General features: G+C 39.1%; 5 protein-coding genes across 8 annotated transcripts; 3 read left to right on the top strand and 2 right to left on the bottom strand.

Moving 5' to 3' along the window:
• Positions 1-339: 339 nt before the first annotated feature.
• RB195_003413 (uncharacterized protein) lies at positions 340-8,051 on the bottom strand (the record flags this gene model as incomplete). Of its 2 annotated transcripts, XM_064201054.1 has the most annotated exons (14): positions 340-347; positions 1,055-1,107; positions 1,166-1,184; positions 1,236-1,270; positions 3,797-3,909; positions 5,485-5,661; positions 5,726-5,795; positions 6,461-6,531; positions 6,593-6,682; positions 6,741-6,862; positions 7,170-7,308; positions 7,364-7,463; positions 7,527-7,681; positions 7,908-8,051. In XM_064201054.1, the coding sequence occupies 14 exons, from the start codon at positions 8,049-8,051 to the stop codon at positions 340-342; spliced, it is 1,296 nt and encodes a 431-aa protein (XP_064056934.1). The 2 variants fall into 2 exon arrangements, with proteins under 2 accessions (XP_064056934.1, XP_064056935.1); XM_064201053.1 differs by lacking the exons at positions 340-347; positions 1,055-1,107; positions 1,166-1,184 and having other exon boundaries at positions 1,225-1,270.
• A 910-nt stretch (positions 8,052-8,961) lies between these two features.
• On the top strand, positions 8,962-11,928 carry RB195_003412 (uncharacterized protein; the record flags this gene model as incomplete). The annotated part of the gene is made up of 10 exons (XM_013453774.2): positions 8,962-9,076; positions 9,226-9,323; positions 9,380-9,465; positions 9,549-9,644; positions 10,091-10,210; positions 10,283-10,420; positions 10,756-10,853; positions 10,993-11,075; positions 11,607-11,722; positions 11,772-11,928. 10 exons carry the CDS (start codon positions 8,962-8,964, stop codon positions 11,926-11,928), a joined length of 1,107 nt encoding a protein of 368 aa, XP_013309228.2.
• Positions 11,929-12,607: 679 nt separating this feature from the next.
• On the bottom strand, positions 12,608-17,977 carry RB195_003411 (uncharacterized protein; the record flags this gene model as incomplete). Of its 2 annotated transcripts, XM_064201052.1 has the most annotated exons (11): positions 12,608-12,614; positions 12,741-12,875; positions 12,933-13,052; positions 13,210-13,296; positions 13,590-13,665; positions 13,896-13,981; positions 14,158-14,226; positions 14,289-14,379; positions 14,517-14,610; positions 14,742-14,813; positions 17,882-17,977. In XM_064201052.1, 11 exons carry the CDS (start codon positions 17,975-17,977, stop codon positions 12,608-12,610), a joined length of 933 nt encoding a protein of 310 aa, XP_064056932.1. The 2 variants fall into 2 exon arrangements, with proteins under 2 accessions (XP_064056932.1, XP_013309229.2); XM_013453775.2 differs by lacking the exon at positions 17,882-17,977 and having other exon boundaries at positions 14,742-14,810.
• Positions 16,212-20,325, top strand: RB195_003410 (uncharacterized protein; the record flags this gene model as incomplete). 2 transcript variants are annotated; one of them, XM_064201051.1, is made up of 3 exons in its annotated part: positions 16,212-16,257; positions 17,200-17,360; positions 20,314-20,325. In XM_064201051.1, 3 exons carry the CDS (start codon positions 16,212-16,214, stop codon positions 20,323-20,325), a joined length of 219 nt encoding a protein of 72 aa, XP_064056931.1. The 2 variants fall into 2 exon arrangements, with proteins under 2 accessions (XP_064056931.1, XP_064056933.1); XM_064201050.1 differs by lacking the exon at positions 20,314-20,325 and adding an exon at positions 17,468-17,557.
• A 25-nt stretch (positions 20,326-20,350) lies between these two features.
• On the top strand, positions 20,351-22,665 carry RB195_003409 (uncharacterized protein; the record flags this gene model as incomplete). Its single annotated transcript, XM_064201049.1, has 5 exons — positions 20,351-20,467; positions 20,637-20,732; positions 21,184-21,247; positions 22,091-22,179; positions 22,576-22,665. 5 exons carry the CDS (start codon positions 20,351-20,353, stop codon positions 22,663-22,665), a joined length of 456 nt encoding a protein of 151 aa, XP_064056930.1.
• Positions 22,666-24,242: the final 1,577 nt, after the last annotated feature.

The following is a 24,242-nucleotide window of genomic DNA, read 5'->3' as shown; positions in this document are numbered from 1 at the left end:
AGATCAGAATAATTTAAAATTTGCATTGAACCTAAGGACACCAAAAGCATAGGTTATTCGTATAGAAAATCCGATATTTCTACATTTGAGCATGACGTCATATATTAATTTGTGATCGTGCTGCTTTTTGTATTATTAATTAAAACTAGCCGAGCTACTTCTGATGAGAACATGATCTGATGTGATTATTGATCTCATTTATTAATTCTGTAATGAATCTGAGCATGAAACACAATGTCTTCTTCTCGTAACTCCGCTTCTCCTTTGCAGCATCAATCAAATTTACAGTTCGGATACGAAAACAATGCCGAATAGTATGGAAGATCTCTCATTCCCATTCTAACCTTCTAAAAACATACGAAACGGTCACGCAACATCCTTCACCCATGTTGCTGGCGAAAAAGAAGTAAACCAATCGGTGAGATGGAATTCGCCGATTTTATTTCATCAATAACCTCTAGACTGAACTGACGGAATCGACTACTATGTGAATCATCGTGAAAGGCCAATTTGTGGTGTTCGTCAAACACAGGGCTAACAAAAATGCGTCATCCGTCCTTGATCCGTCCTTGATGTGACTAATTCTCATTAGTTTATTTATATCTACATCAACATTTGAGCAGAAGGACATACTAAGGTCGGGTATCATAGAAGAAGTTCAACTTAGAAATTTGTGCGTGCGCCCATCTGCCAATCCATGATTTGCACCGCCCTTGTCCCGACAAAAACAGCTGCCTATATCGTTACTTCAAAACTGCCGCATCGAAAACACAAACAGTATTGCCGAAAAGTTCAGATATCTCCAATAAAGTATCAGATTCGTCACTAGTTCTGCGCTGATTAGGAGACCTGACGGAAAACAAACAGTTTGCGATTAAGATTACGAATATGGGCGTGGCCCCGCCCAGTTCCCCCTAATTGTACTAAAAAGCAGCATGCGAAAAGGCGTTTGTTCCTACGAGACACGTTGGAACAAACGCCAGAAAGGTCCCGTTAACAATAACACAAACAGTGCATAACTTTTTTGAAAATAAGGCATCGAAGCTGGACTCACTAATTTTATCGGATATCCCATCTTCATTTTTCCTCTCAATATTTGTACAAGCGCTGCACATTTCAATAAGACGATTGAGAAATATACCAGATCAACACAAGGATAATACACCGCCATATTATATGCAGTTCTGAACAGGAACACGTGTAGCAGCCCGAGCGAAAAGAAGTCTACTTCCAACCGTCCAAATAATCTGTCAGTGGAATCCTTAGTGACCTGGAATCTCTTACTTCATTATGCTTGGATTTCTACACTATTTGGATTTGAATTACTTGCTTGGATTGTTACAGAATCTCTACAAAAGGATCATTTTACAGGAAAACAAACGTTTTACTATTTTACACTTAAATTCACACGTTTAAAACAGTACTCTAGTTTTCAAGGGGTGTTTGTCCTCTCTAACAAGGTAATGGTAGTTTCGTAGGTTCGTCTTGTAAGATTCCTCTAAAGGCCGAGAACTACCACAACTACTACAATTTTCTAAAATTTTTTCCTGCTTTTTACCCTCCTTTTTACCCATTTCTATACTCCATGAGAAAGCTGGAGTCCCTCAAAGAAATGAGGAACACGATTGATTTCTCCTGAAACATTCGGTAACCCATCTTACCCCTGTCCACATTCTCCACCTACACGTACTTGAGAAAATATTTCTGGATGGTGTTTTGCCAAAACGTGATTTCTTGGCTGAGACTAATTATTTTACGAAAAAATTCACCTTATTGCATCAATTCATCAATCATTTTCTTTAATCTATTGGAACAACATTCTCGGACTGAATGGTGACAGGTATCAAATAGAATCCACGGAGAAAATGCTGACAAATAGAATCTAGGAAGAAAACACGAAGAAATCTAAAAGCCGATAAAACCAAGCTTTTCCTCGAAAACGACTGACGTATTCGTAACAAGGGTACGCCAAAACTTCAACATAAGAAAGACCTTGACAATCCATCACACTCAAGTCAACGGATACTTTTGCAAAGGTTGATTTCAAAAGTGTTCCTCTCTCGTCATTTTTTCCATCCAATGACATCCATTAAAAACAGCCGCGTCACATTCGGTGGAACAACACATAAGACTATTTTCAATGTAGATGGGTTTCTGTTTTCACTACCTTGAACGATTATCGAAACACTGACCCAGGGTAGTGTGGCTCTTGACGGGATAAACGTAGCATTGCTCCAGTCATCCTCTATCTAGGCCTCTGAAGACGAGGCGAAAAAGCCGGAACGTCAGGCAAACAAAAAAGTCCATCTAAAAACCTCGCAGGTACACTATCACAAAACATCAGCCCTTCTTCCTGATTTTCCATCATAGGTCAGATGATATAACTCGAGGTATCAGAAAAAAATTGAGAAGTGATGCCTGACTCAAGCATGATTTATCAAATCGACTTCCACTACATGAATGCCAGTTTTTGCAAGACCTGATATGACGCATGCCACTTTCTCCGCATCCACGAATCGCTGACGTCATTGTTTCCACAAAAAAAAGGCAGACACAACAATTAACTACGCAGATTATTACAATATGCAGGTGACATTAACAGCCGGTTGGAATCGAGCTAGGACCATCGTTAGCTCCACTCGGAGTGAATGCAGCGATGGGTAGTGATAGCGAGGGTTTCCCTTGATCCGTACAGCTACGCGCCACCGCGCCCCTTCGAGCGCACCCTCTTACGCAACTGTCCTCAAGTTCAGGTCGTTTTCACCCAACTCTGTGTATCTTCCGATGTGTATCGATTTCCTTGTTAAGAACGGATCTACATTTACAAGAAAGAAGAGTAATCAGCAGATTTCTGCAGTAACACAGGGCAAAATATGATGAGTTCTACAAGTGAAGATCTCGAAAAATATAGAAAAAGGGAAAGTAGAAGAAAAAAGGAAATATTTGAAGAATTCCTCTATAGACAAAAAACAGGCGAGCTACATATCAACGTTACCTAGCGCTTGACGTTACCCAGATGGAACGAAACATGGTCTTGTGTCGGATTATATCCACATTCGCGACAGAAATCAACAGTTAACTCGCTATCTCTATTCCTTCCTCTCTCCATCTCTCTCCAGCATACATGCGTTAGTCGGAGCCGGGGTTCCGACCCCTTTCACTTTTGGACAATTGGCGAAAAGGCTTCCTTTGCATTGGACGGTTGAGGGAAGGATCCTTCACTTTTGGACGGTAGGCCAAGGGATGCTTGAGCTCACTGTATCATTGCATCACTTGAGCTGCACTCCATGAGCTAAACCCCTTCACCTGAGGAGGGTCCGGTTCCTCCTTATCGCAGCTATGCTCTCCAGTAAACCCCGTATAGTCCGGGTGATTCCAAAACACCTCACTGTAATCAGAGGTCAAGAAAATCAGCAGAAAAAAAAACGAACAAAAACTCTCTGAGAAGAAACGCGAACCAAGCGGGGAAAGAAGAGAGTATAAATGGACGAAGCAGTACAAAAAATACATACCTTTATAGCCTTATTAAATTTAATAAGTGCAACATGAATACCTTGCACGCTACTCAATACTTCATTTGTCAGCAATGAATTGCCATATAATATCAAAATTTCATTTCTTTTTCCAAACTTTTCGTTTCCTGTTTCTAGACTGTATAGACTCACTTGTGCAATTTGAAAACATTAAAATGTTCTCCCACCCCAGAAAAAAAAAGAACATAAAAATGCTTCTATACAACCAAGTAGATGTTAAAATGGTAACGATACAGAAATCCTTCAAAGAAAAAAAAACTCACTGTGCAATCTCGTTCACATTCTCAAATGAGAGCAGGCACCGAAATCGTGGCTGATCAAGATTTGACGGACTAGTTGTCCTTGCTATTAAACCAGTAGTGCACAATGTGGCAATCTGAATTAAAACAACTTCAGAAATACGAATGAAACTAAATGGGATTAAAATAAAATAAACAAAATGCATGACAGTAAATATGTCCAACGTAAAACAAACTCTAAGAGAAGAAATTGAATGCGAAATCATTTATATTTCACAGAAACTCACTTCCATGTTTGAGTTAAGTGTTTCTTAAAAACGGACTCACTCGCCCAACTAATTTGAAACGACGAATAGAAACAGGAGGTCGCAGTCCCCATTTCACCACCGAATCCTTTTTGTCGAGAGATAATCTACAATTCTTGCATTCCCCATGAGGAACGTAAGATTGCAACCACCACTTTTTGGTGGAAAGTGAACAGTTCAGCTTCGAGGAACAAGAAACAATTTAAGCTTATTCATAAACCGTGAAAAGGTGAAATTGGGAATGCTAGCGCCAGTTTCTATTCTTCGTTTTAAATTAATTGGGCGAATGAGTCCGTTCTTAAGAAACATGAGGCGAATTAACTTTACACTATTCCTTACAAATGACTAATTAGTTTAATAAGAGGATTTTCTACTCTTCCTATGGTTCTACTCTTCAAAAAGAGTTAAAAGAAAAAAGGCAACTATAAGACTTAAGCACACTCAGGAAAATAGAGGATCTCCGGAAAAAAAACCCATGAATTCATTCGATGTTTTCAGAATATCATCGAAATCAATTTTAAAACGTATGAGACAAGTCTTTGTACTCAAAAATAAGCTCTTAATAGGATATCGCATATTTTTTCCTCTGCTTACAACCGAAAGAGAGACTTCCTCAAATGTGGCTTGCCCTTCTGAGCATCTCACCTCCTGATTGTGGTTGGAGGAGTTGAAATTTCATGAGCATGTGATTTTGCTTGAATTTCTGTCATATTTGGCTTAAGTTGGACTTTATAAATCAACAAATAACAGATCTTCTATAATTTTCAGTTTTATCATCTTTTATTCTACTTTTTTCCACTTCCTCAACCGCTAGAATAAATCATACATGATCTACACGCTAACATGCTTCCTAGATGACTAGTCCTTGTAATTCAAGTGGTGCCTAATAAGCGATTCCGACGTAGTCCCTCATGACATGTTAATCTCTTGCATGCATTTTATACTTGGTCACGGGTTATTTCTATGCTATGAGCGATTTCAGAGGTAAGGGGAGCAGTACTTGACCTAAGTTGTGAATTATTTTAAATTTTGCAGAAAAAAATGATTACAGCACTACTTCTCAGAGCTCGTGCTGTTCCTCTGCTCAAAAATACTACAGATTTAAAACACACTCAAGATCTATACAAATGGCATGACCAAGTCAATCTTTCTTTACTTTTACAAGTAAATTTGATCACATATTTATTTTCGCCAAATTGTTAAAAGAGTTGGTCTAGGCTGGAACGTTAAGAACTGTTGTTCAACCAAGAAATGAAACGTTAACTAGCGCAATAAAGGCGAACATGTAATAAATCACAGTTGAACCTTCGAATCGCTGATCTCGCCATTCTGTTCAATTGCCGAGCAACGAAAAAAATCACACAGAAGAATTTTGAATCAAAGCCGAACCAACCAAAGAAGACAAACCTGCATATTAATGTCAAAATCCAGATCAATATCCTCCACAGGATACAGATTTATAAGAGCCAAATAGATGCATTTGATTCGTTGTAAATCTGCAGATCTAGCATCTGCTTCACGTTGTTCTGCTGACAGCTCCGCTCGTCTTTCTCGGGCTTCTGAGCGTTTTTCTTTGCCATGAAACTAAAAAACAAAAACGATTTACTTTGAAAGATCAATGTAGCACCGAACTATATGAAGGTATCACCTTGAGAAAGTATCGTTTATCAGTGGATGGAGGATTATGACTGGCACAAAACGAAGCAATGAGGACGTACCTACAAATCAGAAAAGGCTGAACTTTTCAACCAAAAATTATTCATTGTTTATTCACAAGTTCAAATGTTCTATATTCTCTGACGCCTCTGAATAACTCCAGAACATATCCTGAAAATTCGCTTTTGCGCGTCATTTTGAAAAGGTGACCGTTCCTACTATGCATCGTTTTCTTGTTAGGATTTCTACTGCTACTCAGACATCTGACAAAATTTTGAATTCGGCAAACTTTAAGAACTAAGTTGTCGTATGTTAAAGACATCACCCCACGAACTTGAGGTGGTACGGATTCCAGGTGGAGTATTCGTATACGGCATAGTAGATTATGGAGAGGGGGTGATTCCGTTCATTTCTTCGTAATTGCCGTAAAAAACGTCCCGGAAGATGCGGCGCGTGCACAAGGCTGGCGCGCTCCAACCGAGCTCGTTGTAGAAAATAGCGCGTCGGAACGCTCGAAGCCGTATCTTCCGGACAGTTTTACGGCAATTAAGAAGAAATGGACGGAATCATCCTTCTCATCATAATCTGCAATCCCGTACACGAATATTCCACCTGAAATCCGTGCCACCCCAGATTCGTGGGGTGATGCCTTTAGGGGGGTTAACAAAGAATTCTTGCCCCAATAAACACATTCAATCCACTTGTACTAGAAGGAAAAGAAACAAACTTAGAAGATAACGGAAGATTTATAGGTTGATCACGCTCATTCTCGTCCTGATAGAAGCAATCAGTTTCATTCTGAAAAGAAAAAGATCAATATTTGGTTAAAGAAAGCAAAAATCCGCGATCATACACTCACCAAAGCTTCTACGATAGATAACAACTTCATGTTCTTTATTTCATTAATATCACCGTGTTTTTCAGTGTATTTAGCACAAACGAGACGAATCTAAATGAAAGTAACATATGACTGGAACGAATAGATAGAAAGGATGGAAGGCACATACAATTTCTAGGATCCTATTCGCATCTCGAGTCTCGAAAGAAACAGCTTTTACAATGTATTCCACCACTCTTCTGCTAACACCATCTTCTTCCAAAAATTTCGCAAGCAATTCAATGCATTCTTCTGGAAGAAAATAATAACTAAGGGAACCCCCACAAAAATACCCGAAAAAACGGTATTGGGAAATGGTATTGAAAAGGGTATTGCCAAAAGTCAGAGTATAGAGTAAGTATAGCAAAAGAAGTCTCTCCAAGTGAATTAATCATCGATGAGTCAGAGATTTTGCTGGAGATCTATAATGAATCAGAAACTGGTCCTCCAAAAAATGGTGAAGATTATTCCAAAATAAAATAAGCATAAATTGCCCAAAAGTTAGAAACATGAATAAAGTAATAATAAATCATATGTGAACTTACTGTAAAGTACAAACCTTCAGTGGGACTTTCAAAACCAATGGAAATCGGCCAGGAAATTGTGCTGAACAAATGGATCCAATTCCATGGTAATTCGCTACGTGTTATGAAACGTATGGAAGGTTCTTCAGGGGAATTCGGGCAGCACAAAGGAATCTGAAAGTTGTTTGAACATATTCATCTCTACAATTCCAAAAAAGGAAAAACGCACTGCTTTCGGAAGAGAAAGTAAGCTTTTCACAGTTGATATTGGAAGGCATGAAAGCGCTTGTGCTTGATCCAATACGATAGTCAGCTTGACTCTTTTCTTTCTGGAATTTTTGAACTGCAAAGAAAAAATGGCTGCAAAAAAAGGAAACAAGAAATGCACCAACGCAGAGAATAGGTGAGATCCCAAAAATGCTGCCAGTGCATCAATAGTTTCCACCTTGCCGTGACGTTTGAGATTGAGTTGACGTAGAAGCTCTTCGACCAGCACTCTTAGTGAGCTCTTCACAAGAAGACAGTTTATTATCGCATACAGAGAAGACTAGAAAGAAAATGATTGAAATTTCGTGGGAACGGACATTAAGAGTGTCTCTGAAATTGACGACTTGCTAAGGGGAAGCCGACAGAGTTTTACATGAGGCCAACGGCAGCAACATACGAAATAGAGGCGAGATAAGGGTTTTGTATGCAATATATAGGCAAAAAAAGCGAAGAAGATAGTTCTCCCCGAGCACTAAACATTAAATACAACATAATCAAACACAGACCTCATCCTGTTCTCTGTCTTGAACCAATATCTGTTCTATCGCTTCAAGAACACCAGCTTCTTCAGTCCCATGGCAATGAATATGACTGATACAGGTCCACTGCGATAACAAACTTTGTAACTGACGAACAGCTTTTGAACGCATCAATACTCCTTCAATAACAAGTTTGAGGTTCAACCAAGCAAAGGGGTTCCATTTCAAAAAAAATCCTCAGAGATTCAAAGAACTGGATTCAAATGACTGTATGAGAAAAAAGAAAAAGATGTCGTTAATATGACAACCAGCAATCTAGTCTTGAAATTAAAGCAGGCAAAAAAAAAAACAGGAGACAAAACAAGTGAAAGAGGCGCACAACAACTACAAAGGCAAAAAGGATGGGGTAGAGTGTTGTGAGGGTGGAGGGGGAAGCACTCAACCTGGTTCCTATTTCTGGAAGTGAATAACTAAGTCAGTCGTGACCCTGAAAACCTAAGCATTGGTCTTAGAGGATCTACGATATCTAGGCTAAAACTACTAAAAGAAAAGAAAAGAAGATAGAGGTTTGCCTTTGTAGGAATTTCCTAGCAAATCTTAGCGAAGAATAAATAAATGATAGAATGAGTCTTACGAGGAAATCTACGCACACATAAATAAAGTTTAAGAACTTCTACTAGGCTTATCAAGTCCGTCCAAAGACACCATTAAATCGTCCTAGATACAATTCTATCAAATTTCTTCAAACTTAAGGGAAAATGGAGCTGAAATAGAAGAGAGGCGGCTCATAGACTAAATCGGCAGCTACCGATTTTAAAGAATCCCACCTGGCGCCCATTTGTGTGGTCTACGGAATATTGCAGTCGGGAACTCACGTGTTATTGCACACTACTTCAATTTTCATGTTGGTTTTTCTCTGCCGTTTCTAGATTTCTCAAGCTTTCTTTTTGCTTTATTTATTACTATAGTTTGGTGTTGTTGGCAGACTAGAGACTCCTTCTCCTTCCTTATTTGATTGTATCTGTTCTATAACGTTGATACGAGCACAAAGACTATGACGAGAACACTAATTCAGGCTTCTATGCTTCAGCGGACACGTTGTGCCCTTCAGCCATTACGTGCGTACTCCGCATCTCCAGTGGATGCAAAGAGAAAGCTCAAAGAGGGCCCATCATTTGCAGATTTCGTTAGTTCAAGTATGTGGGTGCTTGATATTCAAAACTTCACTAGTTTTATGTAACAGATTTACTATAATAAATCAATGATTTCCCTATAGTAGGTTACAATAGATTTTGAGTTTTTCAATAGTTCGTTCAGTGATTAACTCCAATTCGTAATTTTATAGGCAGCATAGAAGAAGCCGTCTCAAAGTATGAAGGTAAATTAAAACTTGATAAAGGCGACCGTCGATTAAGGTTACCACCATGGCTGAAAAAAGAACAGGTATACTTCAAAAATATCCTTCACTGGATGCTACGGAATACTCGTACTTCATCTAGGTGCTACCAAGCGAAAATGAGAATGTTTCACGGATGAAGAAACAATTGAAAGGTTTAAAATTGGCAACAGTTTGTCAGGAGGCGAGGTTTGTTTATTCACTCGTGCTACGTTAGTTCTTAGTTCTTCTAATGTACAACAGAGATTTCGTGATATCCATTGTTATTTAAGATGTCCAAACTTGGGAGAATGTTGGGGAGGATCAAAAGACTCACTATCCACCGCCACAATTCTTTTGATGGGTGATACCTGCACGCGAGGATGTAGGTGAGTTCACTTTTATAACATATTGTTTATAGTCTGATCAAAACGGTATAAAGCACTGTGCAGTTGCGTAAGCGGCTGCGCTCGAAGCGGCGCGGTGGAGACAGCGGTTGGAATCGAGGTGGGACCATCACGAACTGCAGCAGTGAATGGTGGTAGAAGTAGGTCCTTACTCGATCCTAACTGCTGCCCTCTCCCGCACCGCTTTAAGCGCAGCCGCTTACGCAACTGCCACGTGCTTGATGTCATTTTGACTCTACTATATATATATATATATATATATATATATATATATATATATATATATATATATATATATATATACATGTATATATACATATATATATACATATATGTACATATATGCATATATATATATATATATATATATATATATATATATATATATATATATATATATATGGTGACATTTCGTTTCGCTTCATTAGGTTTTGCTCCGTGAAAACAGCTAGAAAACCACCACCACTCGATCCTATGGAGCCGGAAAATACTGCAAAGGCAGTGAAATCTTGGCACGTTGACTATATCGTTCTCACCTCTGTTGATAGGTATGTCTACTTCTGATATTTTAATACTCTTATGCTTGTGAAGTGGTTATAAAACCAATATTTATGGTTTAGAGATGACATCGAAGATGGTGGTGCTAGCCACCTTCAAAAGACAGTTCAGCTCATGAAGAAGGAGCGGCCTGAACTTCTAATCGAGTGTTTACTGCCGGATTTTGCTGGTCGAATGGAAAGTATTGATATGATGGCAACGTAAGTAATCCATTTTCAAAAATCTGATTCTTTTTCTGCGTACAGCATGTAGAGAATTTCATTTCTGTTATTTTGCACCGGTAATTGTTTGCGAGCATCTATTTAACGTTCCACAACTTTTCGATCGGCACAAATCGCCAAGAAAACTCGATTTCACACTGGAAAAGTGCCATTTGTAGTTTTGTGGCATTCCTTCAAATGGATAAAGTTATTTTCTCACGAATTATGGATGGATTTTAGTTTGTCTGACACTTTCACATAGCTGATATTCTTGCCGACCGCTTCTCGGTCACAATCACTCGTTAAGCACTAAATTCGTACTTGCTTTCTTTCAGTAGTGGGCTTGATGTCTATGCTCACAATATGGAGACTGTGGAGCGGCTTACACCATGGGTACGGGATCCAAGAGCGAAGTATTGGCAATCACTTAAAGGTTAGCTATGCAAAAAGTAACGATGCAAGCGTATCCTAGTAATCAATCATATCTTTGGACTTGCTACTGTAGTTTTTCTCTTCGGTACGAATTCTCATCATGAACTGAGACCATCCCAGGTAATCACATTACATTATAGGTTTGCAGCGAGCGAAAACCACAAACCCCAAGATTATAACGAAGACCTCGTTGATGCTTGGTCTTGGAGAAAAAGATGAAGAGGTGAGATTAGAGTCTATTGATAACCTTCCTTCGTATTAGGTTAGAAAGTAGTTGCTCTGTATTGCTTTTTTGACTCATCAAAATGGGTTCAAAACGGCAACTGTAAAAATTTGAGACAGATCGTATAGTCACCATTGCTATTCTCAACTCTCGTATCTTTCGCTCTATCTATTGTTTTCTGATGAAAACCATTGGATTTTTATTCGAAGTTGTTTTCTGTCCACTGTTCTTTGATTAAGTCTCCTCCGTATACAGCACAAATGTCTCGAGGCTATTTCGAATAGAACTTCAGGCTGATTTTTGTCAGTTTGATGTTTCATTATGTCGCTCTGAAATCTGGATTCAATCAGAATCCGTAAACGCGACAACAGTAGCATTACACATTTCCAAAAATAATAACAAATGATAATACTGACAAACAAAATTGCATATAAAAGAAGTTATTCAGCAGCCTAATGCATCTCTATAATTTATCCGTAGCCTTGAATCCTTTTGTCTCTCTCAACATTATCTCATCTCTAATTTTTTCAGGTACTAAAATGTCTGAAAGATTTGAGAGAACACAATGTGGACGTTGTAACATTCGGCCAATATATGCAACCTACTAAACGACATCTGCTTGTCAAGGAATGGGTCACCCCACAGAAGTAAGAGTTATAATCTTCTCCTAGTACAATCCCTCATGACTGTCTACAGATTCGACGAATGGGCAAGAATAGCTCGTGAAATGGGATTCCTGTATGTTGCATCCGGCCCACTAGTACGATCGTCGTACAAAGCTGGCGAATTTTACTTGAAAAGTGTGTTACGGAAGAGGGAAGAACAAGAAAAAGCTTCACATGCAAACAATTGAACCATGTTCATCTTGCCCGATTGATACATGTCCTGTTGCAGAAGTGTTAGAGATGTGTAGTTTTGTGGATCCTTGAGAAGGATCATATTCTGATCTGTGGTACGATCCAGCTGATACTAGTCACTATTGTGCACATTTCATGAGTACGAACTATTTGTCTTCATATTTATACTTCTAGTTGTGAGAATACCGAGGTATAACGATATTCCAGTTCTTAAAATAGAGGCATGTACATTTTATGAATGAAGATAAACATAGGGATATAGGGAATGTTCGGCCAACAATCCATCCTATCACAGGCGGAAAGAAATGGAAAACAATACGCGAGTTCTCGCGACAAATACTTCAATGTTACTTCAATGTTCAAAGCTAGGTACAAGAAGACATTGCATCTACATCGACTCTGAACAACTGCTGGAGAAACAAGATGATGTAACATGCCAATGATGTTGAAACACTTTCTGGTAGGAGAACATTCGAATTGATAAAAAAAAAAATGAAAACAAATTATTAATTAACTAGATAGGACCATTTCATGCATAATTTCAAAAAAAAAAAATCAACGACTACAAGTCGTTCTTTAGATAAATTTTGTCTTTGACTACTTCACGAATGAAAAATCGAAAAGCCAATTCACTTAGAGAAAGTGGAACCGTTAATGTATCGACCCGTCTTCGAACTATGCTCTGAAAACGAATACGCTCGTGTTGCACAAATATACACAAATGATTGAGGTAATGTGAATAACTTGTTCTGTGAGTTAGGAACTACTAAAATGAAAATCCGACTAATCTTTAAATAAAAATACATACAATGCCTCCCTAGTTTCTTCTTCCCCTAAAGCATTCATCAACTTCCGACATTTGATAGAAAGCTGGAGATTTTCGGACACCAAATTTTTTACATGCGTATTTCGCTCTAACAGAAGCGCTTCTAACTGTTTCACCCTATAAAATAAGCAGTTGAATAGGATATGAAATGAAATGCCGGATATATAGACATACCTGAGAACGCTTGCATGAAGCTGCTCTTTCAAATAGGTATTCTCGCCTTTGAGCTCACGAAACGTTGTTGCGCTGATAACGTCACGGTCTTCGACAACCAAATATGGAGAGGTCAGGGTTCTTTAATATACAAGCTACAGATTCTTATTAATCGAAGAAACATCTGCATTAGTGCGAAACTGGAAGTCAAAAATAATCTTCATGCTTCTCTTAAACTCAAAGTTCTCAAAGTGGGTAAATAATAGCATCATGGACATCATAGCTATTTAGAACTGACCCTGATTCATCATCGTACTCCTCTACTGCAGCAACTTCCTCATAACCATCTACATCAATCTCCGGCTCCATTAAGATTTCAGATTGACTGCAAGGAAAAGGGATTGTTAATATCAATATTGGAAACGAAGGATTTTACGTGTTGAGAAAGAATTTCGCTCTCTTAGTAAATGTTTGGTTAAAAGCAAATGAATGGAAGATTTGATGAAACCGTAAAAGACGATGGATAATATGAAGGGAAAGGTTTCTTTCAAACCATCGTACAAAGGAAGTAAAAATAGTAGAGTAAGAATTAAAAAAACCGTTGAAAGGTTGAAAATCCGAATAAACAGTAGCATAAGGAAGCGACACGTTGAATGAAAAAGTCAACAGTGGACTTACTCGTCGCCGTCAACTACGATAGTTTCACTGGACTTTGGATCAGGGACAGACTTGTCTAGCGAGACGTGCGTAGCGCCTATAAAGTGATGAACTGTTATTTAATTACAGTTATAAGTAACAAGTTACTGTCAGAATCTACTAGAGATGAAACGCGAAAAGTTTTTTTTTAAGTTTTTCTCAATATATGAGACAGATTAAGTAATTCATCAGAGTGTGATTAAGCTCTGCAAATTAAAACGTCTTAATATTTCAACCAAGAAAATATCAATATATTGCGGGGTTATAATGAATGTAGTACTTCCTCACCGTGGTACTTTCCAGGATCTGCTTTCACAATACGAATAGTTTTCTTTGAAGGCGCTCCCTCTGGCGGATAATTCGGAAAATAAACTCTGTAACATCAATCATTTAGTTCGGCTACTTAATCCACTATGCATTTATTTGTTCAAAACAATAGCTAAGAGGACTAAAAAAGGCAAACTTGAAACATGCTCATTGATCATTAGGAAAGCGTCAGAGGTCCTTGGGATTACAAAAGAACTGAAAACCGCTTTTCATGAATTATTACCTCTTCTTTACTGCTCGTTTTTCGCATAACGATGCCCTTTTGAAAGAGGCGATATCAGCAGCTAGAGATCTGAAGCCAAGAAACAATAAGAAATAATGAAAATATATGAGCTAATTAAGCCAAACACCTACCCAGGTTCCTCTGGTTCTTGTCCCGAACTATCACCACTTGTTGTCGGCTTGAGAATCCGGCTCACTGCCAACGCAAGGGATGACGGGATTTCTTAAGAGTAAAGGAAATTATAGCATAAAGTAGTAAATAAAAGAGCACAAATCTAAAGAACGAATCAACACCGCTCTTACAACTGTATTTTCAAATGTGAAGCAGTAAAATTTAAGATAAGCTGTTGAAAAACCCACTGGGCGCTAGCAATCTATAGCTTCCGGGGCCGACTTTGATTGCCCTTTCCATGAGCATTTCGTGAAGTGATTGTTTTTCGGCAGAAGACCATGGCTTAAGGAACTAATTTTAAACGTAATTTAAAAGTGAGTATACGTAGAGAAAAAGCCTAAAATTTAATGAAAAAAGTATTCTAAAATAAAACTTTGAGATCATATATCTCCAATACTGTACGGAAACATTACCGACAATGGTGATCCCTGCAAAGAGATTCGATCGTTACATTCAAGTACGGATTTCTTTGCTCTGGACATATCCTAGAATTGAATATAGGATGAAGAAAATGTCGGAACGAGGCAACGACCTGCAATGTTTTGTCGTTACATGTGTGCATAAACACACACCACGCAGACACTTACGACATCATGGATATTTCCTGATTTTGGTCTTCACTTTCTTTCTTACTTCTGCGAATGATTCATATTATTTCTATTCATTTCTTGTTTCTCTTTATTTAGGTGTTAAGTAGTTTTGCTTTCACATGTTTTCACACATACGCATACACATTCATACTCATATCATGTTGTTTTTCCCCAAGTGCGTTTCGCTTTCAGAAAATGTTCCTGGAGAGCAAAGACAATTCCTGGGAAAAATGTAGTTGGGGTGGCGGCACTCAGTGGCGCATTTATTTATCGACGCTACTTAGATCTTAGGGAGTCCGACTGATTTAGTTATTTACTTCCACAAATAACGACATTACTGGCTGGCCCAACCCAACCACATTTTACCCCTATTTATAACTGTCAAATTTCTTCCCACTCGAGAAAAGGCTATAGTTCATCAATCGTCAGCTTATCACTGAAAAAGAACAGTTGAATTAGTTAGGACCCTGAAACTCAATCATTGGTATTCGAGGATGCATGGCATGGAAGCCAGAACGGGTAAAATATAGTTGGGGCAGGGGCCCATTCACTGGCGTCCTTATTTCTCGAAATGAATAATCAAATCAATCGGGGCCCTAAGGTTTAAGCATTGGCCTTGGAGTATCTATGACATATAAACTAAATTACTAAGAGAAAAAAGTAAGTTAGAGCGTCGCGAAATAAGGGCGCCACTGAGTGCCCCGCCCCTAACTAACCCCAACTACACCTTTCCCGGCTAAAACCACTAAGAGAAAAAGGGAACATAGAACTGCGACTGATAATGTTTTGACTTCATCAAACTTTCCAAACAGGGCTACTGGAAGTTATTAGCTAAGTTATATCACGCAGTACTTTAAGCAAACCAAAAATGATCTAGATATGACTTCTCCGCAATCCGCATTTGACAGTTAAGAGCGGTCTTTGCGTTAAAGTACAAGTCAATTAGAGCAGTGCCGAGAATCCCCGGCTACATTTTTCTCCAACATTTTTCTTCTTCTTCGCCCGAAACGAAGTTTACTCTGGCATCGTTTGCTTTACATTCTGTCACCTTATGCTGTGGCATATGATCATACGAACAATTGCTCCCTATGGAGAGAAAACTTGATGACAACCTTACCATCCCTAACTAGCATCACTAATCTCATCAAGTCTTCAAGTTGAACTTCAAGACCTTGAGTCTCCCACTGGGAGCTATAGAAATTACGCTCTTGTTAATATTGTTAATTTGCAATACACGCGAAGACCCTTTGACTTTGAATTTCAGAAAACAGCTCATGCTAGTGCCGCCTATATATGCGATCGTCGGAGCCAGTGTTCCGACCCCCTCCACCTTTGGACGGTTGGAGAAGGGACCCCTTCACTTTTGGACGGTTGGCAAAGGGATCCTCATCACTTGAGCCCCAGCCCATGAGCCAGACCTCTTCACCTGAGGAGAGTCCATCTCTTCCCTATCGCGCAGTCTGAAGACACCTATGTATCCCGGAAGGCGCACTGTGCTTCGAGAACGAGGACAGGGGTCAATCCTCCTATGGTGTAGACTAAAGTTCTATGGTGTGGCGTGAAGCTACTAGAGTCCAAGTTCTGGAACCTGAACATCGCTCTTAGAGGATCCATGACATGTGGGCTAGCAGCTACTACGCTGTGGTGTGGACTGACACTCTGTCCTCGAATCGCATAGCTTCCCTCGCCATTTACAAGAACACCGTTGAGTCATGTATAGTTAAGTCAAAACGACATGAAGTAGAGTGCAGTTGCGTAAGCGGCTGCGCTCGAAGCGGTGCGGTGGATCGTAACGGTCAGGATCGAGGGAGGACTTTTGCTAGCGCTTTTTTTGCAGCAGTTTCCGGAGGTCCCACTGCGATTCACCCCGCCACAATTACAGTCAAATCAGATCCACTTGAGATCTAACGATGATTCCACTAACAGTTCATTTGTTTGAATCACCCTGACTACATTTTCCTTAAGACGTTTCATAACATGGACGAAGAGAAGTACGGGGAAGAGCAAAACTACTTGATTACGATGCAGTTGCTATTTCGTGGGTCCAGCTTCGGTCCCAGAAAGAAAAAAAACGAAAACGTCTGTGGCATACTGCACAGCCTACGCGAATGTATGTGTACTCGATTTTCCGTAACAATAAGTGATAGCCTCGTGCATCTCAACTGCAACTACATAACGCTGCTGGATAATATATAGTCTCTCTTTTGCCAACCTTTTTCTAACTATTACAGAACTTCAAAGTGCCGTTCGCATGAAGACTTGCACTTGGTAGTCTGTGCAGGCGCTGGAAACGTTGAAAAATCCCATGGTAGCGCTGACGACGAGGAGATAATTGAAGTAACGGTAGGATACGATAAGGGGAATGTTGAGGATCATCTGAGAGAGTGCGACACGACGGATATGCAAGATCGCTGTGAAGAATTTTTCCAAATAATGGAGAAGGTCAGTACAACTCATTTTCCGAAATGCAGTTTTCAACAACCGATAGTGCTAAACGTACACTACCGGTAGTTTGCTAAAATCGTACTGTAGCAGGCGCAATGCTACAGACACAAAATTCGCAAAATAATGAAGATGACGCGAAGAAAGCACGGAAAATGCTCACCGTCTACATGTACCTTCAGCGGCGCCAGTCATAGATGCGATAGTCGGAGCTCTGTGCTCTGACCCCCTTCACCTTTGAACGGTTGGGGAAGGGACCTCCTTCACTTTTAAACGGTTGGTGAAATTACCCCCTTCACTTTCGAACGGTTGGCGAAAGGACTCCCTTCACTTCAGCTGCACCCCATGGCTAAACCCCCTTCACCTGAGGAGGGTCCGGCTTTTCCCTATCGCACCTATGGCGCCAGTGCTGATGCGGAGTCTGCACAAGGTTTGAAACCAATTGCATATGAATTGTATTTCTCTTGACGCACATATTTATATATAGGACGCATATATTTATATATACACATATCACGCACCACGCATTTAAGAGCAGACCAAGCAAAAACCAATGTTGGATATTCCGGGCTGGGAGCAGGATGCACTCGAACACTAGCAGCAACACTAACAATCATGTTCGTTGGATTCAAGGTCAAACGTGCAGATTGGATGCCTACAGAACGTGTCAGCAATATTCTAAGCCAGCCCAGTATCATCAAGAAGGCATACCCTCTTGACGGTGCTGACCTGGGAGAGAGTAACGTATGTGATGTAGAATGATAAAGATAATGTACAGTTATTTATTTAGTTTGATTTTGTATAGATATGATTCGGACCCTCCTCAAGTGAAGGGGGTCTAGCTCATGGGGTGCTGCTCAAGTGATGAGAATCCCTTCCAAAAGTTTCATGGATGTTCATCTAATTGTGTACAGATGTATTAAGTGAGAATTTATACAAATGTATTAAAATAGAATTATGAGTAGATTGGCATACATACAAATGCAATGTATAGACAGATTTGTGGGTTTATAATGTATAAACTGTGAAGCACATGTCCGAGTGTTCACGTAGATGCGAATGCAATGAATGACAGTAACTACAGCAGACGAACAAAAAGGGATGTTGAACATTCGAATACAAAATATTGACTTCGGTCAACGCAAGCGACTGTTTTCCTTTTTTTCTGTGTTCGTTTTCTTTTTTTATCGTCACCCAAGAGAAAATGTTGAAAAATCTAAAAAAATCTATCTCGCAGTCACTACTTACATTGCAAGGGAAGACACATACAGTCGGAGAGAAAGCAGCATTATAAGGGCATAGAGATAAGGAAGAAGAATGGATGGATGAAATAAAAAGGAAAATTGAGAAGAGGAGTGGAGATAACCATATAGTCGGGTCAAAACGACATGTAACACGGTGCAACTCGGAACAGTGCGATGGAGATGACAGTTAGAATCCACGTGGGACCATCGCCAACTGCCAAAGAAGAAGTGCTAGCATGGGTCCCTCCTCGATATTGACCGCTGCGCTCAAACGCAGCCGCTTACGAACTGCACCGTGTTTCGCATTGTTTTGAACATACTATAGTGCGTCAATCCACGATAGTGTGAATAATTCGTGGAAATAGAATTGCTCCGCCACAAAAAATATAGATAAATAGAAAAGGTCATAACAAAAAGTAGAGGAGGTGGATTGTTTCCTAGGTTGGAGTTATAAGCTAAGCTTTACAGTCTTTGTTTGGACTAAAGGTTATGTTGTCACCATACGGTAAACACGAGGACGTGGACATCATTTCACCAGAAGTAAAACGCTTCAGAAATGCTAGCCATGCGTTTTTCTTGTTGGGTTAGTGATCTATGCATTGTCTACAAATCTTTTGTAAAAGATAACTGTTGCAGAAATGTTCAATTCTAGTCCGATTCCCTGTGTAAGGTCAAAAATCTGTTCTATAGTTCTTACTGGAAACAAAACCCACTGACCGGAGATCGTATTTAAAATCGCAGCAAATCTAAGCGAACTAGAAAGTGCTCGATTAGTCACTGATGGCTGTGCAAACTACTAATTTCGGCTGTATTTTCCGATATTAGGTTTAAATGCACCAAGTATTCTTCACTTCTTTTTGGACTTCGATTTCTTCTTAGTTTAGATTTGTTTTGAATTGTTTATGACATACAGCACACAGTCAAATAGAATACTAAACATCACAGAACTTTTTCAATAGAAATTTCAGAGTCAATAGGAGCCGACATGAAAACGTGGACAGCTGAACACGTAATAAAATGGATTTTCTAATCTGATGTGCGCGTTTGCACCATAGCGCTCATTTGGATACGTTGAGCACCTCAAAATACGTTTAGTTTTTCAAAGAACGTCTTGAAATTTCTTCTATTTGAAGTCAACTGTATTTTGAGTCAAGAAGATTACTGCAATAAAACGTTTTACTGTTCTCTTCCCACGATTGTCAGGCAGAAGGATCCTCGTTAAGGCGTTAACGAAATATTCGCCACACGCTCATCACAGCATAGTCCCAATCGTGTCGAATTTTCTCTGGATTTTTTTCTCATTTGATCCAGCTACTACGCACGAGCTCATAACAGGAATAGTTCATGATGTTCCTGTTACTAGTTCATGACACGACACATAACAAAACTAGCCAATAACAAATCTTCTGAAACAGCAATGATCCCATAAAGAAGAAAAAAAAGAGACCATCACAAACTTCTTCCTGTATGCACGCTGTGCCGAATGCGAAACTTCTGGCAGTTTCATCAAATCATTCATGCGCTCCAGTGCACTTTTTCTGCTTCAACGCTAATATTACGTCGGATAAGGCTTTGGGAAACGATTTGAAACCTGACTTGTTTCCTCTTTTAATGAGTCTTTATGCTAATACAGTACGGTGGTTTGGTTTTCGTTGTTTGATAATTGGAGGCACGTGTTTTCCATTCATTCTGTTTTAGTTTTTATTCAGGTCTACTCGTAGTATTCATCTATTTGATCTGTGAACTATGCGGATACAAGCACTAATTTTTGCTAGTTGTGCTACTGCTTTTGCGGAGATTGTAGAGTACTCATTGTCGAGGGAGGAGTGCCAAGCTGCCGGTTTCAATCCTGAAACATTAAAGGTGTTTTTTTTTTCTTTTTCGAGGATAGTGGTTTCTTTTATTTAGTGAATTTAAGAGTTGAGTATCTGTTGGTTGGTCCGACTGTTTACTGATGAGCAGGAACTGATCAAAGTGTCCACGTTTTCGTTGTTATTTTACTCTTCTTACATGACAAAATAGATTTTTACAGTGTTCTACATGCAAGCAACTAACTGAATTCAATCTAGATTTTTTGATGACTGATTGTGAATCATGTTGTACGAAGGATCAAGATGATGAACATGAGGTAAACACACTTTTTATTGTTATTATTTTCGTGCTACGAGTAAACAAACATTCTGTGGATAGGTTCGTTTTGCTGGTATTGTACCATTGCGGTCCAAGCGAAGAAAAATTTCCTATTGCCACTTCTTTTGGCTTGTTTCTCATCTCTGTTTCAAGGACTGTAAAGAGGTCCCCGCTGTCCTGGAATCACGGCGGTTTTTCTCAGGACCGGAAGACAGATCGCTTCCGCGAAGCATGACTGCGTTATGCTCGGAAACCTCATGTTGACCACTTACCAGATCCTGCGCGAGCTCCGAAGATCTCCAGGAATCTCCTTCTCCGCTGGCTTTTCTAACGAAATTGGTTTCAGCTTTGTGTGACGGTTACTTCAATCCATTTTGATCTTAACACTAAATCTTCCACATCAGTAATTTTCGCCTTCGTTCACAATATCCAACTTTCTTTTCTTCCAGAAGTACCCAATGGCACACATAGAAGTTTGTGAATGCAACCTTGGACGCTTTCCGCAAGTTCAAGGTAGGGATTTCATTGATTTAATATTCTTTAACTAGTTGTCCTCGTCTCGCTTCAAGAGAAAGAATTGTGCAGAATACATCCCTCTTCTTTTTCTCTCATTCTTTTCTTCTCATTTTGGTAACGTCAACTTCGGGATTATTATAACACACTAGAGGATCGTTACAGAATTCCCTTCTAAGCTTTTTTTCAAACTTTCTTCCAATCTTCTTATTAATTGGTCAACTAACTTATCTCCATAGCATAAAATGAACCTAGTAGATGCCGAAAATGAGAGATACACTAGGGATTTCTCTAGATCGCAAATTTCGAGTTTCGTTCTTTTCCTTATTCATTTTTATTTTTCTATTATTCACAGCGACTTGCGAACAAATTTCCGATACTCATCCATTACCTCGTCCTGTTTTTGAAGTTACCAGGGAGAAGCGCAGTGAAAGTTGTTTTGGCGTGTTACTGTCGAAATACTTCGGAGTTAGTGTCAACATATTTCATATGTACTATTTAGCTACATTGCTGCAGTTTCGAGCCTCTTATAGCGGTGCGTTTTCACTCAAACGTATTTCAAGGCTGTACTCGTTATCTAGATATCGCATCAACAGTAATGAATGTAAACTTCGTAGTTTTTCTTTTCCTCTCCCCTTATCCACTAATATATTGGACTAACATCTTATATTTCACTCCAATTAGTCGCTTCGCTCAAACTGCAGTCTGCTTCCTTTATGAATTTGGACGGTAAAAGTTAGAAGCGTTCTGTCGGTTTTTCGAATTTTTTTTTTTTGAAATTTTTGTGCAAGGAGTGTTACTGTCTCTTGCACTGCAAACGTTGAATATAAAAATATTTTTTAGCTTTTGTTAGAGAAGATATGGCTTCAAAATGGGGTGGAAAAGTACGGGTTCGTCATGTGAGAGGTGTTCGACCGCAAATTAAGTTGAAGGTTTGTGAGATCCTATTGTTCGTTATTTTTTGTTCGTCTTTCTTTATCTGTATGTTGCGCAGCACATTTTCCCATGTTTAATTTCATGGTTGGTGTTTTAAATTCCTTCTCTTTTTATATATTCCGTCTCTGACTGCAGTTTTTCTTTAAATTTCTACGCTTTTTTATACCTTCTGTCTCTGATTACAATAGTGTAGTGAAAAACGGAAGGTGTAAAAATAGTAGGATCCGGGGTTTTAGAGGACAAAGGCTCTCTTAAAATAGATTTTGGAGTACTCACTCGCAAAGAGTTTATTTATTTACCATTACACTTCGTTACAAAAGTCTTCAAATCTTGATCCTCTCATTTTTCAGTTTAAAAATCGGAAGCATTTATAAATATCTCAGCATTTTCAGGATGATTCGGGGATCACTAGACAAACCATGAATATTGAAAAATGGGATACAGACACAATATCAGATTTTTTGGATCAGTGGCTGCAATGATATTGATTATAGAGTTTAGTGATTAACTTCTTTCATCGTTTGCTTTTTGATACTGTAATTTTATTATAAGAATTGTCTGTGCCAGATTTGTGGTCACATAAGTAACTGCACGGTTAGCTCACTGTTTCAATGTTTCTTTTTCTTTCCTTTCTTTTGTAGGCTCCATTGTTTCCACAATCATCTGCTTGATTATATTTCTTGTGATGGTCTTTGAGGATATTTGTCTTCAGGTGTTATGGGTTTCCAGATCGCGTACTTGTCAAACTTTAAATTGTTTATGTAGATTTCTTCATTGGTTATTGTTAATTCCATGTAATAGAAATTATGTTTTGCTTGATTGGCCAAGGCGTTCACGAAAAGCTTACCTTACTGCATTAACGAGCAGATGGGAGGTAGAGGACTGCTCATGTACAGCAGACTTAATATTTTGTTTTCATACCCGCTTTCGTCTTTTGCTATTGCGCGGTAATCATAACAGGGCACGTACGAATTCTCAACTCTGAGAAACAACGGAAAAAAGTTGTAGAGAAGGCAACGATGCGGACAAAAGAAAACCAAGTGGACCAGATTTTTAGGGGATTTAAGTTGTTGTCACTGGATAAATTGTCTAATTAATTTCACTGAAGGTGTTTCAGTCATTTTTATCTTGCTCAGAGTTTTCGAACGCGTTCTAGGAACAGTTTCAGTGATTAAAGGCATCACTCCACGAATCTAAGGTGGTACGGATTTCAGGTGGAGTATTCTTATACGGGATGGGAGACTATGGAGAGCGGCGCCACACAAGGCTGGCGCGCTCCAGTTGAACTCCCTGTAGAAAATAGTGCGCCAGAACGCCTGAAGCCGTATCTTTCGGGTCGGTTTTTACGGCAATTAGGAAGAAATGGACGGAATCACCCTCCTCTCCATAACTATCCCTTATAAGAATACTCCACCTGAAATCAGCACCACCTCAGATTCGTGGGGTGATGCCTTTAAATTCTGAAGACTGTCTAATTTTTTCCCATAGCGTTTTACATGCATATTTGCTCATGTACAACGAAAATAATCCCAGCAATCCTGTGAAGTGGACTTTTGCCGTAGGATCATTAATCAGGTCACTCGTTTCCAAAGTTCGAGGAAGTTCAAATATCACTCATCTCCTGCTATCGCTGCGAAAATCGCGCTCTAAGAACTGTTCAATTCTAGAGTCTAGGAAATAGAAATCTCGTCAATTTCCCTCAACTTGATGTCGTTCAAGCCGATTTGTTTCGTATCCGGAAGAGGACATTTGAACTGAAGAAAGATTAATATAAGATCTAATAGATTCTGAGAGCTCAACTCACTTCTAAGCGAGATGCGAGAGCGGGAAGAAAAAAAAATCGCTAATCAACACATTCAGAAATGTATGACCTAATTTTAGCTGTAGGATTACAGGCTTTCTATTTAGCCTCACTAGTCTCTTGACGACTCATTTGAAATGATAAATTACAGATAACAGAGACATCAAAATTTAAATAAACAACAATAGAATTTAGTTGAAATATTTATCTGCACATATAATCGTCAGATAAAAAAACATATCCTGTTCGCATGTGTCA

The sequence above is a fragment of the Necator americanus genome, chromosome IV (assembly GCF_031761385.1).
Source record: "Necator americanus strain Aroian chromosome IV, whole genome shotgun sequence".
Classification (NCBI taxonomy): domain Eukaryota; kingdom Metazoa; phylum Nematoda; class Chromadorea; order Rhabditida; family Ancylostomatidae; genus Necator; species Necator americanus.
The sequence above is the reverse complement of the archived record's forward strand: the minus strand, read 5'-3'. Positions and strand labels throughout refer to the sequence as shown.